Raw genomic sequence first — 19,084 nt, 5'->3', positions numbered from 1 at the left:
ATTTTTGCCCATTTCAAAATTTAGCTGAAAATATGCCCTTTTTGTCTTCTCTCTCCTGCTTTGTGTAGCTTTTTCCCGTAAAACCCCAAACTTGGCTTAGTGACACTTAGGGTAGTTCATCTACATTATGGGTGAGAAAGTTTCTGTAGGCCAGTCTCTGAAGGACTTGATGTCAATACCATTATTTCTAACAGAGAAGATGTTCTCTTCCTTTCATGTGATTTATAGGTAGATATTTGGAATATAACTAGTCTGAACTGCCTGTCACTTTACAATACTGGTAATCACAAAGCAGTATACCTTGCCTTCAGGGCTGGCCTCTTCTAGTTGTAGCAGCAGCATACTGTCCTGGAGGAGGCAGTGGCACCCCACTCCAGTACTCTCGCTTGGAAAATCCCATGGGTGGAGGAGCCTGGTGGGCTGCAGTCCATGGGGTTGCTGAGAGTCGGACACGACTGAGCGACTTCACTTTCACTTTTCACTTTCATGCGTTGGAGAAGGAAATGGCAACCCACCCCAGTGTTCTTGTCTAGAGCATCCCAGGGATGGGGGAGCCTGGTGGGCTGCCGTCTGTGGGGTCGCACAGAGTCGGACATGACTGAAGCAACTTAGCAGCAGCAGCAGCAGCATACTGTCAAAGGTCTTTTCCTTTGGTGCTCTAATCTGTATTGCTGGTTCAGTTCCTGGGATCTTGAACAGATACTCTTTTACGCTGATGCTGTAGAGATGAGGTTGCAGGTGTGACTAGAACAGCATGTACTGTATTTAGACCATCAGTTCTGGTTCCATTGATGACTTGAGTGGACTTAAGCAAATAATTGAACGTGCCTGGGACTGAGTTTTCTTTTTCTCAAAACCAAAGTAATAGTTGCCTCATTTTCCTTACAGTTTGGGAATATTAAATGAAATAATAGTTATCAAAAAGTTTGAAAAATGTAAAGCACAATGTGAATAGTTATTTCTAATGTAATATAATATGAAAAAGATGTTTTAAACTGTGTTAGTTTCTTTCTTTCTGAGTGATGTTCATTCTCTATATCTGAAGGGTTTTGTATACTTTTTCTCTAAATGGAAAGTGAGAAATGTATATCTTCTTGAGCATCCAAATAAGAAAGTTGAAATCATGTTTATTTAGATAAATTAACTTTGAAGATTCCTTGGAAGAACCTTTATGGCGAAGCTGTTGTTGCAACTCTAGAGGGATTATATCTGCTTGTTGTCCCAGGAGCAAGTAAGTTATTTTAGATTATAACCATTCAGTAAAGTCATAGAAAAATTAAATTGTTACTTTGGTTAAATATTTTAATATGTTTAGTAAAACAGAACATAATTTAAATAAACTGATCATATTCATATATGTACACATACATGCATTTTACATATACATATATAGCCACATTTTATATAAAATATTTTATACTGTTGTTAGAAAGAGTAATTTCAACCATTTGTGAAATTTATTACATTCTCTGTGAATAATTATTTTACAACTAAGTCTTCTGTGGAGATGCATTAGACAGATTTACTTTTGAGAATGAAAGTAAATACATTTTTAAAAATGTACTGTCATGTTAATCTACAGATTAGAAATTTTTTCCCCCCATTTTGTTGCTTCTGATTTTGAGTGAATGTTCTTTCAAAAGCATGTATAAAGTAGGTAATTTTCTCATTATACATTATAGTATTTTAATTTTTAATGAATGTTTTGAAGTAGTGATGTTTTCAAAAGTAATATCTTTCATTATTATTTTTTTTTCAGTTTGAGATCAGTATAATGTTAAGAAAAGTTCAGATGTTTTAGGGAAAAGTTACTTGTTTTAGCAACCATAAAACACAATATTTATTTTTATACTTTGTTTTCCAGTCTTTACTGTATACATGCTTGATTTAACATAGCATTTATCACGTTATATATGTAACATGCATCCGGCTTCTTTGCTTAGTATGTGTATATGTATATTTTCCAAACTTGTTATTTTTAATTGAAGGAAAATTGCTTCACAAGGTTGTGTTGTCCGCTGCCATACATCAGCATGAATCAGCCATAGGTATACATGTGTCCCCTTTCTTTTTAACCTCTCTCCTACCTCCCACCCCTCTAGGTTGTTACAGAGTGCTCACTTGAGTTCCCTAAGTCACACAGCAAATTCCCATTGGCTATCTATTTTACACATGGGGTAGTGTATCTGCTTCCAAGTTACTCTCTCCATTCATCCCACCCTCTGCTTTCCCGCACCCATGTCTATAGGTCTGTTTTCTATGTCTGCATATCCATTGTTGCTCTGAAAATAGGTTCATCAGTACCATCTTTCTAGATGTCATATATATGTATTAATATAAGGTATTTGTTTTTCTCTTTCTGACTTAACTTCCCTCTGTATAATAGGCTCTAGGTTCATCCATCTCGTTAGAACTAACTCAAATGTGTTCCTTTTTATGGCTGAGTAATATTCCACTGTATTTATATACCATAGCTTCTTTATCCATTCATCTGATGATGGACATCTAGGTTGCTTCCCTGTCCTAGCTAAATAGTGCTGTAGTGAACATTGGGATACATGTGCCTTTTTCAAATTTGGCTTCCATGGGTATACCATGGGTATATGTCAAGTAGTGGGATTGCTGGGTTATATTGTAGTTCTACTCCCAGTTTTTTTGAGGCATCTCCATAGTGTCTTCCATAGTGGCTGTATTAGTTTACATTCCCACCAGCTGTGCAAAAGGGTTATTTTTGATGAAATATGAAAACCACAGTTTCCATGGTGATAGTGACAATTTTGAAAGGCTATATGATATTTTATTATGGACTGCCAACTGGTTTTTGCTGTTACGGTGAACATTATAAACTCATCCTTCTTATAGATATCTTTCTCATTTTGTGTTTTTTCCTTAGGTACATGATCAGAAATGAGATTACTAAATTAAAAGGATATGATTATATGTATTATATGATTGTTGATACATATTCTTAAATTACTTTCTCAAAGTCTTTTTTTAAATCAATCTTACATTGATACCAGCTGATATTGGATATTACATGTTTTTTATAGTTACTCAAAATTTTACCAGTCAGATATAATAACTGGAAATTTTTTGATGTATTTTCTGCCTTCTCTTTGTTTTTCCCTTTTACCTTCCTACTCACCCTTTTCCCCAATCATCCTGTATTCTTTCTCCCTTTAATTCATTTCCTTCTTTCCTTTTCCTTTTGATATGAACTTTGTAAGTAGATAGGAATCATTTATGTAAACTTCTTGTAAAACCAATCTAAAGAATATAAATGTTTTTACAAAGATTACCTGTTACACATACACACAATATTATAATGAGGCTGAACTTTGCTTATTTATTTATTATTGCCTTTCTTGATGTGTGAATTAACTATATTTTTAGGTATTAAATACGATGCTGAAAAGGAAGAAAAATCCTTGCAAGATATTAAACAGAGAGAGTTATCTCGAATTGAAGAAGCTCTTCAAAAAGCAGCAGAGAAAGGTACAATATGTTTATGTTTTAGAAAAATGTACATACACCTATGTTTTAGTACATTTAATACTCTGTAAAGAGGATTCTTTCATAAGCCTTCATAAGCTATTCCAAAGAATCTTCTTTTAATATCATATCTCATAATATTGATTGTAAAGATTTTAATGACACATTTAGGAAACATTGCCTTTGTGATTATTTTATCTCACTGCCAGTTAAATTTTCTTACTTTTCTTAACCAGTCATTTCTACTATGCTACTTTATGGAGACTTCCCAGATTCTTTGAGTTCTTGTAGTCCTGTTGGTTTTTGCCAAAGGTTAATGGTTTCTTTGTCTGCATTTTCACCTGTGTTGTTGAAAGATAATAAAGTTCAGCATATTAATATAGTGAAGTAATGTTTAGAGGAAATGGTGCTGTAATTCTTTTCCTTGCTATATCTTATCATATTATATAGAATATTTTTTAAAAATTGGTTTTTCAGATTTCAACATTTTAACATCTTAAGTTTTAATATTTTGTTTTTATCTAAAAATAAATCTGGTGACTATTTTAATTTGGTTTATGGAGCAAGAATAAGGATGGGATAAAACAGAGTAGTCTATAGGATGGTGAGTTAAAGGCATTGCCAAGCCTTTCCAAGTTTGTTTTTCTCTTTCAAGTCAAATCATACTCTGATTGCTGGTTAGCATATGAGAATTAATACCATTTTACATCATTTTTGCATCATTTGGTAGCATGTTTATGTATTTCTGTGATAGAAGAAGATGGTACTAGAAATGCCTAAGGCATTTCTCTTTGGTCTCTCTTAAAAATATGGCCAATGTTAGAAATGATAGAAATGATATTTTGATATTATAATAAGATACTTAAGCTGCTGATGTTTAATTAAATCAAGAGAGAAATCTCTCTTAAAAATAGCTTATTAAAATTCTTTGTCAATGATTCTAATTCTTTTTTCCCCCGAGTGTTTTTCCCTTATTCAGAATTACTGATTCTTTTACAGAAAAGTACTAAAATATTTCAGATACAGAGGCTGTTTTAATGGTAGAAAATTTTAAAAGTCTAAACAGTATTTTCCTTTCTCTTTTCATATTTAACCATATCTTACATTTCTGCTGAAACTTAAGGATCTGTATTTCCATGAAAACAATTTTCTTAATTTCTATCACTTTTATCTGCCAAACAAAGCAAAGTGGTCGTGGTTTTGTTTTATGCCAGTTCAGTGTGAATATTTCTTTTTATTTAATATTGGTTAATTAGAAATAGTTTTATTAAAATGAGGAAAAAGGCTTAGAGAGCACTAGAATTTAATTTCTTTCTTAAATCAGTTCAGATTAAATCTGTTTGTTAATATACATACATATAATTGTATGTAATCATCAATTGGTATATTTATATATGGTTGGATATATTGCTGTTACATGTAATTATATACTTTTAATTTATAATATATATAATTTTTATTTTCCCTTTTGAGAAACAAACCCAAAACTCATTTTTTTCTTTTTTTTGGAATAGAAATAACTGATTGCTTTAAAAATATTTTAGTGTTTTCCAGTGAACTATAAGAGAAAGCATAGTATATACTCTCTCCGTTTTAGTAGTTGACAGCTTAATCAGCAAATTGATAACGCTATAAATTTTGTATTAAGTGCTTGTGAATTTTGACTACTGGGTTGTTAATACTTAGGAAACTTGTTTTTGGGTCTGGCAGAGAGACTGTTAAGGATGATTTGATAAATCTATAGAAGATCAACATCTGTAGTACTAAGCTTGTGTAAATGGGGCTGTTAGGCTTATATATAATCATTATATTGCAGTTTCTTGGATGATAAGTTTAGTTTTTATTAGGGTAGAACTAAGATTCAGAAATTAAAACTCAGTTTCATTAACATTATATTAGGTTTGTCAACAAAATGTTGGTTGTGTTTTTTGTTTGTTTGTTTTGTTTCAGTTCTGCTGTATAATTGTCATCCTAGAACTGATCTTCACTGCTCTTCTGTTTTTAATTCATTGACTCCCTTGCCTTTTGTTCTTAGTTTTGTTCCTTTGTTTAGCTGAAGCATTTCTGATGGCTTTTACAAAAGGATGCACTGGATATAATTTTTAAGATCCTTTCAAGTCTGAAAGTTTTGTAATTTACTTCCACACTTATTTGATTTGGCTGATGATAGAATATTGAGTTTAAAATTAGAATTTTAAAGATAAAAGTCTTTTGACTTCCAGGTACTTTTGAGAAGTCTGCTGCCAGTCTGTTCAACACATTGTTGTAAACACAAAAATTAGAAAATTCCTGTAGCCTACTGTCAGAGACCTCATGTATAGCAATAGAAAGGAGAGGGTGTTGAGTCTCATTAATGAGATGTAGTTAGAGTATTACAGAATTTCATAAAAGGCTTATCATGTTCAGCCAGAGATCAGGGCAGACACTCTGAAGGTCTGCATTTCAGCTGAGTATGCAGAAGAGAGAGAGGGCATTCTAGGTTAAGGCGCTAGTGAAATGAAACTGTATAAAGCATGTATGGGGAATGCCAAGAATTTGGGACTTTGATAGTGTGACTGGAGGGAGTTGGAAAGCTAAGTTTATATCAGTTTTGAGAAATTTGAATACCGTGATGGTGATGATGATATTGATAGCAGGTAACATTTATTGAGAATTTACTGTTTGCGAGTCACTCTTCAAAGTGGTTAATATCAGCTGACTCATGTAATAGTCATAATTCTATGATATAAAGGCTTTTATTGTTCCCATTTTATAGTTGAGAAAGCTGGAAGTTAAATAGCTTGTTCTACGTTATGCTGTTAGAAAATGATAGAGCTAGAATTTGAACTCGGTCTGGCTCTTGACTGTGTTATAATGGACTTTGTTCGATAGTCAGTGAGACAGTCAGTGAGATTTTTTTCTTTAAAAATCTGGAGAGTGATGTGATCATGGCTGTGTTTTAGGAAGTGGTATATAAGCTGGATTTGGGGAGCAAAATGGAAGATGGTGCTACTTAACCATCACTAATAAGAATGAATAGAAAGGATTCAGACAGTGTGTCTTGAAGAGAACATGATACTAAAGTAAGATGAATTCATTTCAGTTAACCCTAAAATTAGCATAAATATTGCAGCAATGTTTCCTTCTGAAAATGAACAAATGGTGGGCAGAAAGGGAACCAAAATAGCAGATTTTTGCTCTCTTTGAAAATTGGGTAAATCAATGAGACATTAGCCATAATTGATATTTGTCTGTTTTGCTTAACTTGAAATTATTAATTGTTATAATTTTAATTATTAAGAGTTTTTGTTTTAATGTATGAAAACAGAGCCTGTGTGTTGAAAGAATGGAAATGGTGTCACTTGAGAATATTTCCGTAGAAGTAAGTTGTTTTAGGGTCACTGGATTTTACTTGTTCTGTTATATGATGTCTAATTCTTTGAACTAAGTTCAGATGTATTTTACATATGAAATTAAAGATGTCTTAAAATGCTTTGCATTTTGGTTATTGCTGCCGTGCGGATGCAGGCGCACATTCAGGGGAGTTCATATATGGCTTGGAAAACTTTGTTTACAAGGACATAAAGCCTGGTGGGTATGCATGGTTAATTATACTGAGCTACATACAAAATTATGTTCTTACCCATGCTCGTGCTTTTAATGGAGTTTATATGGCATGTCATCCTTTGAGAAAATATGGAAATGTAATTCATGTTTTTCCCCTTCACTGTCATTTCCTTTCTTCCATCTTCTGCAGCCATTTATTCACTCACCAAATGCTTAATGTCTTCTAGCAGGAAGACTATGCTGGATGCTCAGTGTTCATGGGGTGAAACAGACCCAGTCCGCTGCCTTATGCAGTGTACAGTTTGATCTGTGGATAACTTCCAAATCTGGACTGCCTTTTTGACTTTGTTCTATAGTATAGTAGTTTTTCAGTTAAACAATTTCTCTTCTGTAGCAGTGGTTTTCAAACTTGCAAAAAGCAATAAAATGGAACCTTTGTTTTTTTTTTTTTGAGTGAGACTTTGTTTAGGACCTTGATAAAATTTGTTTCCCTGACTTTCTTCTCCTATCCTCCCTGATTTGCTTCATCTGTGTAGTAGCTTTGGCAGCACATGTAGAGTACTGTCCTGGACAGCCTTACAAAAAAGGCACATTTGAAGGCTGACTGTTTTAGGATTTATAGTAGGATTTTTTGTATCTTAGGAAGTTTACCAAGCACATTAAAATAATAATAATTTCTAATATTTTAAACAATATTTAAATATATTTATCTATAACTTTTCAGGAACTTATTATATTAACTTAGTCAAACTTAAAGTTTGTTTTGATTAAGTGGCAAGCAAGTGGCATCTCTATCTCAAGAAATAAACAACAATAAGCATTACAATAGAATTACTTTTGCTGCTAGATACTTCTTTAATTTTTAGGTTCATTATGACAATTGGAAGGATGAGTTGCATGGCAAATTTCATAGCATGAATGAAATTACCCTGAAAGAAGTTTCTCTTTAAACAAATCTGCCCCTTGAGTAAGAGTGACTGACTGTCTTAGAGTCACTTTGTTTAATATAAAAGATAACTCATGGTTCACTGTCCAATTTTGTGGGTTGTAATCGAACCAACTTTCTGTTAGTCTGCCAGGGGCAGTGTTTTCTGATCTTACTAAGTACAACCTGCCTCCAGGATACAGATGAGTTCTAGTGGCCTATTTAAATATGTAAAAAAAAAATCATTGGGCAGCAGTGCTTAAAAAACAAAACAAAACAGACAGAGGTCACTCTAAAGTAAAACTTCATGATTCAGAGTTTCTTTTTATTCCAAAAGTGTGTATTAGCCTGGATTAAAAAAAAAAAAGCGAAAAACTAAACTTGGTCTAGAGTTTGATGATGCTGAAATGAGAATAGTTAATTTTGTTGAAGATGTCTTTTGTTTAGTTGCCCAGGACTTAATGTGTTCTTTATAATGCCTTCATTTTTTCAGTTTCTGAGTGTATATTTGTTGTTGTTCAGTCGCTCAGTTGTGTCTGATTCTTTGAGAGTGTATATTTACTCATTAAAATTTTTTTTTCCGGAGCAATGATTTTCAAAAAGTCAAAACTATTTTCATAATAATTCAAAGACATTATTTTTTTTCCCCACTGTATTAACATTGGTACTGATGGTGCAAAAGCAATGTTGTGTAAGATTGCTGGCTGCCTTAGCATGATTTAAGGCAGTGGCACCAAACTCTACTGCCAGTAGCTATTGTATTGTTCCCTGCCAGTCACTCACAGTAAAAACCAAAATAGAATGGAAGAAGCAGCAATTTTGCTTAAGAAAATCATTGATGAAATAGAAACCGTTTAATTTTAATAGATTACAGCTCTTGAGTATATGTATCATTTTGTGACAGAAGAGGAAGCATACATGTTGGACTTCTGTAGACTGAAGCAGGATAATTGTCTCAAGGGAAAATACTTGTGCAGTTGTTTGGGTTTTCACTTGCTTTTTTCATGGAAAGCCATTTTACTTCAAAGAATGGCTGACAGATGATTATTACTCAGATTTGGGTGTTTGGGAGACATTTCAACAACACAGCTTTAAGAAAAAAGAACTGACAGTGTTTGTTACCAGCAATAAGATTTGAGCTTTCGAACAAAAATTAGAATTTTGGAGAATTGTATTTGCCACTTTGAGCCTCACAGCTTCCCGTACTGAAAGACTTTTCTGATGAGATTAATGTGATTTTTCATATTAAAAAATAAAGTGACTCCATATTTGTAAGATCTGTATAATTCAATGAAGCAGTATTTCTGTATTATTAAAGTGTGGTAAAATATTATGAATGTATTAAAGTGCATGGTAGACCAGCTTTAATTTAGACGAAAAATTGACTGACAGTTTCAGATTCCAAGGTGCAGCTTTAAGAAACTATCACTGGTTGAGTTTGATGTAGTATCAATAATTACATGAACAGATGTTCATATGCAAAAGATGAAGATGTTCGTCCTGTTTCCTATTACATTTCTGTAATTAGGTCCGATTTTCCTCACATACTCCAATCTAAACAATAGATCCTAAAAGAGCGAAGGCAAAAGCAGGTATTTGTATCCAGCAGTCTCCTACTAAACCATACATTAAGGAGATTTGTGACTGTAAAACCATATCAGTCTTCTCATTACAAGTTTCTGTTTGGAAAACGTAGTTTTTTTCATAAATACACGTTACCTGTGCTATTGCATAATGGGTTGTTTAATAAGTTAATAACCATTAAAAAGCTTTTCAGTGTTGATTTCCAACGTGGTAAATATCAGTATCTGTAACCCACCCTAATGAAAAGCTGGTTAAGGTTCTTAGATTTTAAGTGTATTAAAGGGACCCTAAGACCAAAACATTTGAGAACGGCTTTAGAAAGTGACTGGGGATCATACATTTATTATCCATCAGCTTAAATGAAGACTCTGTAGTACTCAGATTAGATTTTGAAACCATTTGAAACATGGTGCATCTAACATTGAGATCAAAGACAGAACAAGGTTCTAGGACAAATGTGAAACCAGAAGGATAATAGGAGGTCAGATGAGAAGAGTGAGTTATTCCAGACTCTAAACCCAGGCAGCTGAATCCTGTCTCCGAAAACTTTCTCCCTCAGTGGGATGGTTTTCAGGGCTTCTCTGGCTTTCTTAGCAATTTATTTTCAAATAGTATTTCTCTGAGAACTTCGCTGAATGTTTAATTTGTAAATGAAAAAGATTTAGGGAACCATCACTGTGACAAGAACTCCTGGTAATGGCAAAGTCCTGATTTACTAAACCTGTTACAGGTTTAGTAAATATTTCCTTCTCAAAACTTAGGGTCTTATGCTTAAAATCCAGGACTTGATAATTTGATTCTTAGTTCTTGTAGTGGCGGGATAATTTGCTTTAAAATATCAAGGAAGAACAAATTTAAGATTTCAAGCTAAATATCAGTATATTCTCTATAACATTAATTGAGCTTGTATATTTTATTTTAATGTCCAAGTGTAGATAATTTTGATTCAGTTGAATAGATACATATCATGTGCTTTGTGCCTAGGTATTATGATAATTCTTGTTCTAATGAAGGACTCCTCCTGACTAGAAACAAACCAGTTGTGCAGATACTTCAGATTCAGTGTATTCATTGCTTAGTGGAAGTGTGTATACGGTGCCAGGGTTGATGGTCTTGGAGATTCTTGGAAGAGCTGAAGAAGGCATTACACAAGCAGTAGTGCTAGACCTGAGATTTGAAAACCTCCTAGGAATTTGCCTGAAGAACTTGAGGGAGAGCAGACTAAGTTCAGGGAATCTACTATGTGTAGAGGCATGAAGGCATTAGAAAGTTATAGCTTGTACACATGGAACTGGGCTCAGTGTTATGTGGCATCCAGGATGGGAGGGGAATTTAGGGGAGAATGGACACATGTGTATGTATGGCCGAGTCCCTTCTCTGTTCACCTGAAACAGTCACAACATTGTTAATCAGCTATACCCCAGGACAAAATAAAAAGTTTTTTTTTTTTTTTTTTAAGTTATAGCTTGTTTTGGAAAGTAGCAGTAGTTTTCTTGAAGTGTCCAGTGCAAGGATGAGTGGCAGAAGATAGACCAGGACAGGGGGATAGGGACTGGATCATAAAAGGACCTCTGTGTCATGCAAACACTTCCTCATTTTATTTGGCAGGCTACAAAGAGCCTTTAAAATAATTTTGAGCAGGGATTAACAGGCTGTGAGTAGTATTTTGGAAGATGTGAATCTGGTAGTATTAGGTCAGAGGAGGTTAGATTAAAGAAAAGAGTGGAGGTTGGAGGCACGGGAGACTATACAGAGGCTGCCCGAAGAGTGAGGACTGGATTTGATGTGTAGTAGGCAGTTGAATATAAAGATTTATAAGTTGGTAAGATAGGTTTGGGTTAATGCCTGAAACAAGGCAGTGCCAAATAAAAGAGATGCTAAAGGAATTATTAAGCTAAATGTAAAATTCTGTATACAGTTTTTTTTTTCCGCTTTTTGTATTCTTTATATTCTCAAGACTGTAAAGGATCCTGTTTTTGTGAGGTGTGTCATTCAGAGGAAGTCATCTGTCAGCAGCCTACCCATTCATTTCATTTGTGCTCCTACCATACATATTTTGTCATTGTTACATTTCCAATATTTTGGCAATGTTGAAATTAAAAATTAAAGTTTGTATTTTAAGCAGTCATAAATATTCTAATGGGGATACTTTACTCAATTTTTGTGTAATTGCATCTAAGTTACTTTCTTTATTACAGAAGGTTATTCTAGACTAAAAAAGGTTTGTGAATTTCTGCCTGTATTGAAGTAACAGGTCAGTTTAGAATAAAATAAGGTGAATTGTACCAGAATTTGCTGTCAGGAAGAAGTCTCTTGTTTTCTTTTCTGTCCTCTAGTCTGCTAACTTGAATTTTATCCTTTTCTCACTAAAATGCTTCCACTGAGAAGGACGTAAACGTAAAAAGCACAAAAAACATTTTAAGAAACCTTTTAAAGGTCTTGATCGCTCAAAAGGTAGGTAAAAGTGGTTTTTATGCCATGTGTTATTTATACACATTGCCACTTGATTTCTGTCTTCAAAGGTAAAATAAATGTTAGATTATGATGTAACTTCAAAATAAGTTTTAGGGATTTCCCTGTTGATATAGTGGCTGAAAAATAAGTTTTAAGTTGGAAATGCATATTAAAATCTAAAATAAAGCAAGGAATAGGTTGTAATTCCTGATGAGTAGTACTTAACTATCCTTTGATCATTGATTATGAATTATGTGATAATTTCAACTCTTGAACTTGTATTTTTCTGTTTTTTATAGATAAACCAAAAGAAGCCAAAAAGGATACATTTTTGGAAAAATTGGCAACTCAAGTAATTAAAAATGTACAAGTAAAAATCACAGACATTCACATTAAATATGAAGATGATGTAAGTAGTTTACTTGGTGTAAGTTAGTAATTATGTATTTTATGACATTAATTATTACTAATTATTGATTCGCCCATACATGGCAGTTTTAAATCCAAGATTAAGTTTTTCCTGATTAGTACACTACCATATCTCCTTACTAGCATTAAGCCTTTTTCATTAAATGTATAAATATGTCATAAACCACCATATGTTTCTTTCTAAAGCTAATTTAAGAGATTTTTAGATTTTCCTTTATTATTTATTTTGAATTTTGTTTAAAGACTTAGACTAATAAAGCTTTAAGGAACTAATTTTTTAATTTTTTTACAAAGACAAAAAAATTGGTTCCCAGAGGTAATGAAGTAATCGGTTACAATGGTGGTTGGTAGAAAGGGGACTGAAACCCAGGTCCCTTGGCTGCTAGTCACATGTACTTTACATTCTCCCACACAGGATTTTAGCACACACAGCTACTCACAGACATGTGGAGCAGTGTTTAGAAACCACTTCATTGATGGCTAAAAGCTTAATGTTAGTTGATTAAGAACTATTTGATTGATTAATTTTAATTAAAACATAGTCAATATTTTGAACTTAATGTGCATTGCTTTGTCTTAAAGTTTGAAGCATAAATGAAAAGGCTTGAATTTTTTATTTACGTAGCGGATTGGAAATGCTTTTTCATCTTTTCCAAAACTGAGTTTGCCTTCTTTTTTGTTTTTAGTTTACTTTAAGTTTAGATTACAGTTAAAGTCATACTGCCATATAGAGAATTTATATTACTTTCCTGATAAGTCCCTTTTTTCAGTTCATATTCAGTAAGATACACTTGTAGTTTTTCAAGATACACCATGTCCGTCTTATACCAACTTTATGTTTCGATTTTCTGTAGTCATTAGACTGAATTTTGCTAACGAACAAATGTCTGGAAAACCTAGCTCATCATTAGACTGAATTTTGTTTTGGGCTGTGCTGAGTCTTGGCTGCTGTGGCCTTTTCTCTAGTCGTGGTGAGCAGGGGCTACTCTCCAAGTGCGTGCTTGGGCCTCTCTTGCAGTGGCATCTGTTACTGCGGAGCGCGGGCTCTGGGGGGTGCAGGCTTCAGTGGCTGCAGCACATGGGCTCAGTAGCTGCGGCCCCTGGCTCTCGAGCACAGGCTCAGTAGCTGTGGCTTAGTTGCTCTGTAGCATGTGGGATCTTCCTGGATCAGGGATCGAACTCACGTCTCCTGCATCGGCAGGTGGATTCTTTACTGCTGAGGCACCTGGAAAGTCCAGTAGACAGAACTTTATAAACAAATGTCTAAAAAGCCTAATTCATAAATTGCCTTGTTTAAAATAAACTTAGAACTCAAGTTGTCATGGAATTAAAAGAATTATTCTTAAAGCCAGGGGTATGTTGATGAATAATAATCTCGGCTTTTAAAAAATTTTTTATTTTTAATCGAAGGATAATTGCTTTACAGTATTGTGTTGGTTTCTGCCAAACATCAACGTGAATCAGCCATAGGTATACCTATGTCCCCTCCCTCTTGACCCTCCCTTCCACTCTCAGTTTAAACTTAAACTAAGCTTTTCTACTGAGCAAGTACAATTTGAAAGGTATGTTATTTCTTTCTCTTTAATGAAAAAATACAGAGATGCACAGGAGTGGGACAAGTAATATCAATTACATTTAAGTTGGTGTCAGTGACAAAATATATTAAAATAATCTACAGAAAAAATTAAAAGCACAAAGGGATCTTCCTTGTATCTTGCCTCTTTCAGTGTGATTACCTTAATTATTGTGTGTGGAAGGATAGTTAAAAATATAGAAGTGAGGGTAGGGGAGGTACAGTTTATCATAAAGATGCTCTTTGTATGAGAGCAGTAATTTATGGGTAGTGCATTAGCAGCTGAGGAGTTGTGTTTATTAAAGTTCCTTCTGAAATAGCTGCAAGCTATTTTGAGCTTGAGAACCATAGGCCTAAAAAGATGAATATGGGAATGAAGGAAATATATTTTGCCACAAACCATAATATATCTGATATTAAAAACAAAGCTCACAAAGCTCATTCTTTACAGCTATACCAGATCATGGTTTTCCTGTTTGAGAAGGGTGTATGTGACTCAAGTCCCTGATGGATGATTTAGAACATTATACGATTTTTCTCTTGTCTCTAGTTTCCCTATTTTCTTTCATGACCAAAAAACACTAATTTTTGTACATCTCTGAGATGTCGAAAACAAAGTCATGATACATACAATGGCACAGTTTAAGCACTGTGTATAAATATTACTTAGATATTGAAGATGAGAAATAGATCAGCTTAATAATAGCAGATTTTGGGTTAAGGGATTGAGGAAATTAAATATTAAGGATCTTGAGCATCTTCTAACAGACATTTTTTTAAAGTGTCATTGGAAATTAAAGGTGTAGAGAGACAGTTCACATTTCTAAATGTGAAAATCTTTTAAAAATACTTGAGTGGCACTGTTTTATCTGCAACTCCTTGTTTTATTTATCTATGGAGAACATCTTTAGTGGTATACATAAAGAGACTGTCTCTTTTAAACTATCTGGACAAGAATCTGTTTAGTCCTAGTTAGTGAGCGTTCTCACTTCTAGTAAAAAAAAATAGTTCCACTGGGAAAGTATCATGTTAGTGCCATGCCTAGAAAATATGGAAAATCTCAGCCATGTTAGTGTCTTCCTTCCCTTTCTTCTCCACAAATCCGTTTGTGTTGTGTAACTTACCTGTAAATTCACTGTCCTGTGTTGCCTGTTGTAGTGTGTAAAATGGATTTACCTTCACTATGAGTGTATTTTAATGTCACTTTTTGTCTTTGACAGATATCAGATCCAGAGCGGCCTCTTTCATTTGGTGTCACACTGGGAGAACTTAGTCTATTGGTAAAGTTGACCTTATTTAAAATTTCTGTGGAATCTGTAAAATATTATTCTCAGGGTGAATTTCCTAAGATCAGCTATTGCTGCAAATAGCTTTTTTATTTTTATGTGTAACCTTTCTATAGCTTTTCTAGAAATTTATAATTTTTAGTGATACTTTTATTATATTCTGTAATTATTTTATCTTTGAATTTAACAAATATAAAAATATTAAGAACAAGTGTTTTGAAAGTCTTAAAAGCTGTATCTTAAATGTGTAGTAAATTAGGGGAAGATAGATTTCCATAGAGTCAAGTTCTTATCCACAGTATAATTTCCAAATAGCTTGCACATGTGTATCTATTTATATGTATGTATATGTGTTTATTATATTGAAATATACATAAGATAATTTATTTTGATTAAGTATTTTACAATGCAGTTTGTTTTTTCTTTTAAGATCCTTAGTGTATAGAGTGGGTATATCCTGGTTGGACATATTTTTTTTCTATTATGGACAATTAAGTGGTAGAGACATGTTTTAAAGTTAAGGACAGTGAGCGGTAAATCACATTGGGTATATTTTTGCCTTTTGATTAGTTATGTGAAGAGGGCTTTAGGAAGGAAAGAAGACAAAGGAGGAAGGAAAGAAGACAAAGGAAAAAGGAAAGAGAAGTAGTCTGTTAAACGGAAAAAGGTCTTTGTTCCATGGACTCCTTAAGAATGATAAATGCATACAGAGAAGTGGAGATAGACATCAGTTGAAGATCAAAACAAAAAAAATTAACAGGTATTGGAGAAATAAAGGAAAGGGAGTCAAGGAAGCTAGTGTTTAATACACTGTTTATCCTCTGCTTGTCTCAAAAATAAATTTGAAGTAGCTTTCAATAAAAAAAAAATGATACTATAATACTTTCGAAGAACCAGAATCTGTGTTCTGAAAGGTAGAGGCATAATTGTTCCAGAAAAATGAGACAAACAATATTAGTCATAAGAAAGGTCAGTATTTAATATTGAGCTTCTAGCAGACCAAATGAAAAACACAAAATAGTCCTGTGGCTGACTTTGGGTTGACTGATGGCAGGAGTACCAGGGCGTAAGGGCGATGTATAGTTTCCTTAGTGTGTATTGCTCTTTGATCCTATGTATCTTTCCTCAGATTTTTCATACGGTTTTCTTTGCCTGTGTTACTCTTTTCCCTTAAACTGCCTCGTGATTCTATTCGGGTTTTAATATTTCCTTGAGATATTACTGTTTTTCTCATTTTTTTTTTCCTTCACTCTTAGAATTTACTATTCCTTTTTTTTTTTTAATACTCCCCTTTATATTTTATCAGAGTACCTGTGACACCTTACTGTTCTGGTTACCATGTTGGTTTCCTTCTATCCAACCTCCATTCATTGATACAGTATTACCTGTATTTTAGTGTTTTTGTGATGATTCAGTTAAATAGTTTGAATAAAGTATTTGGCACATTGGCTCAATTTCTGCTTCAGCTACTACATTGACTGTTATAACAACAATAATAGCAGACTCACCTCTTCCTGTATCTGTACCATTCCTTTTTTCCATCTTTTCAAATGCAGACTAACTCTTAAATCTTAGATAATCTCCCCACCTGACTGGATCCCGTCCTCACCCATGTCCTTAGGAGCCTTTCCCCGACTTTCTCTCATTCTCTTCTACCTTTTGTCCTTTCTTCCTTATTTCTGTCAATTTCCTTTTCTTTCCTAAATCTTCAACTCTTCTTCCCTGCCCACCTCTGTCTTCTAACCATTTAAGCGCAATAACTCTCTCCTTTATATTAAAATTAAAAAGCCTCTCCTTAACCACCTCTGACTCCACTCAGCCACATCTAACTAATGCCTAGCTAGCTCTTGGTTTTTTTTTATTCATACCCACTCTCAGACACATAATAGCTCAGTAATTATTTTCTGGATGAATGAACTGAATTAAATTAGAACCTCCTCAATTCTCTTTTTCACTCTTCCTTTGATTTTGTAATATATGTATTGAAAAACAGGTAACTGACATTAGCCAATGATAACTAGATGTCTTGTTATTTCTAAGTTATTTTGTTACGGTTATTAGAGCACTGTTTTATGATACATATACTTCATTTCACAGTTATTCTGTTTTTTTTTTTGTTTTAGACTGCAAACAAAGACTGGACACCGTGCATATTAAATGAAGCAGAAAAAATTATATACAAGGTATTAGACTAGACTTTTTAATCTAGTTATTTTCCTAAGTACAAACGTTTAATGTATTTTCTTCAAGTAACCTTGATAGAGCAGAATATACCATTGAATGGGAGTTGAAAGTTTAGTGTTTAGTTTTGGCTCAGCTACTTATTATGTTACCTTCTAAAATCACTTATCTTTCTTCACCTAGAATATAAAGAAACTGGATAAAATTAGTATTTCCCAGATTGTATTTGATGGGGCATTAGATAATTGAGATAATATTAGATTTGTTGAAAAAATATTCTCTGGTCAAGTAAGATTACTGGCTAAAACAGAAAAGTATTCATAGTTAGACAGGTATATTTTATTTTGTTTTAAACTCCAGGATTTCACAATACTTTAAATATGCTAATAAACACTTTGAATCTTCCAAAGGGATATTTTGTATGTACTTTTATCCACCTTTGTTGATCATAGAATCCTCTTCCCTTCACCCTTCCTTTGAAACAGCCATTTGTATTCGTTGGAGGAATCATGTCTTTCTTATTCATTGAAATACTTACAGAGTCTGTTAAATACTGAAGTCTCAATAAATATTTGATTATTGAATGAGTAAATCCCTTGGGGAACAGTGTTCCTGCAAGCACAATTCAGCAAATGCTAGATTAATAAGTGTTAGTCACTCAGTCACGTCCGACTCTCTGGGATGTTATGGATTGTAGCCCGCCAGGCTCCTCTGTCCATGGAATTCTCCAGGCAAGAATACTGGAGTGGATAGCCATTTCTTCTCCAGGGGATCTTCCTGACCCTCATATCGAACCCAGGTCTCCTGTGTTGCAATTAGATTTTTTGTACCATCTGAGCCACTAAGGAAGCCCAGATTAATAATAAAGTCTCTGAATAACATACATACGTTTTCCTCCACTTTTGCATTATCTTCTTTCCTTTAAAAGTTCAGAATGACAATTGGGTGATTTTGTTATAGTGAGCGTGAGAATATTCTTTTAATATTGATACATAACTTCGATTTGTTAGTTGCCTGATCTTTTCCAATTTTTCTTTTATAGCTGATACGACTTGATAGTCTCAGTGCCTACTGGAATGTGAACTGCTGCCTGTCTTACCAGGGATCAAGGGAACAGATCTTGGTAATTTCAGTTTGCCCCCTGAATAGCTGACTGTACTCCTGAGATTCGTTTTACATACGTGGTCTCTAATGAAGACAAGATACTGGTCTTTTGCTTAAGTTGTAACTAAGTGTGCAACACAGTTTTTGTGATTGACTGTATCTTAAAAATAGCACTTTTGTTTTTGAAGATCTTTGTGACATCTTTCACTTGACAGTGAGATGAGAACCTATACTATCAAATTAAAACTGGATTTATGGTTTTTCACACTCTCGTTTTGATGGCATTCTGGTTGCATTGTGGAGTTTCATATGAGAATGATTACTTGAAGAGGATTGTAAAGACAGATGATACCTGTCAGATTTTTGAAAAATGTATCCATAGCATATGTTTTAAGCATTTACAGTGATACACATAGTGAATGATTGATTCAAAACTAAGTATGTTAAGTCATGTCTTAAAGCTAAGCAATCTTAGTCATATTTACTTAGAAAAGAACAGTTGAATTTTCT

The 19,084-nt window shown here is 33.7% G+C and overlaps 1 protein-coding gene across 1 annotated transcript in view; it reads left to right on the top strand.

Annotated features, from left to right (window-relative positions):
* VPS13C (vacuolar protein sorting 13 homolog C) overlaps nt 1-19,084 on the top strand; it is a 181,405-nt gene that overhangs the window by 16,584 nt on the left and 145,737 nt on the right. Inside the window, 8 exon segments of the mRNA XM_018054289.1 lie at nt 1,136-1,231; nt 3,394-3,495; nt 7,000-7,062; nt 11,936-12,001; nt 12,301-12,410; nt 15,224-15,283; nt 17,413-17,472; nt 18,513-18,593. Coding sequence (XP_017909778.1) covers nt 1,136-1,231; nt 3,394-3,495; nt 7,000-7,062; nt 11,936-12,001; nt 12,301-12,410; nt 15,224-15,283; nt 17,413-17,472; nt 18,513-18,593 — 638 coding nt within the window.

The sequence above is a fragment of the Capra hircus genome, chromosome 10 (assembly GCF_001704415.2).
Source record: "Capra hircus breed San Clemente chromosome 10, ASM170441v1, whole genome shotgun sequence".
NCBI lineage: Eukaryota > Metazoa > Chordata > Mammalia > Artiodactyla > Bovidae > Capra > Capra hircus.
The sequence above is the reverse complement of the archived record's forward strand: the minus strand, read 5'-3'. Positions and strand labels throughout refer to the sequence as shown.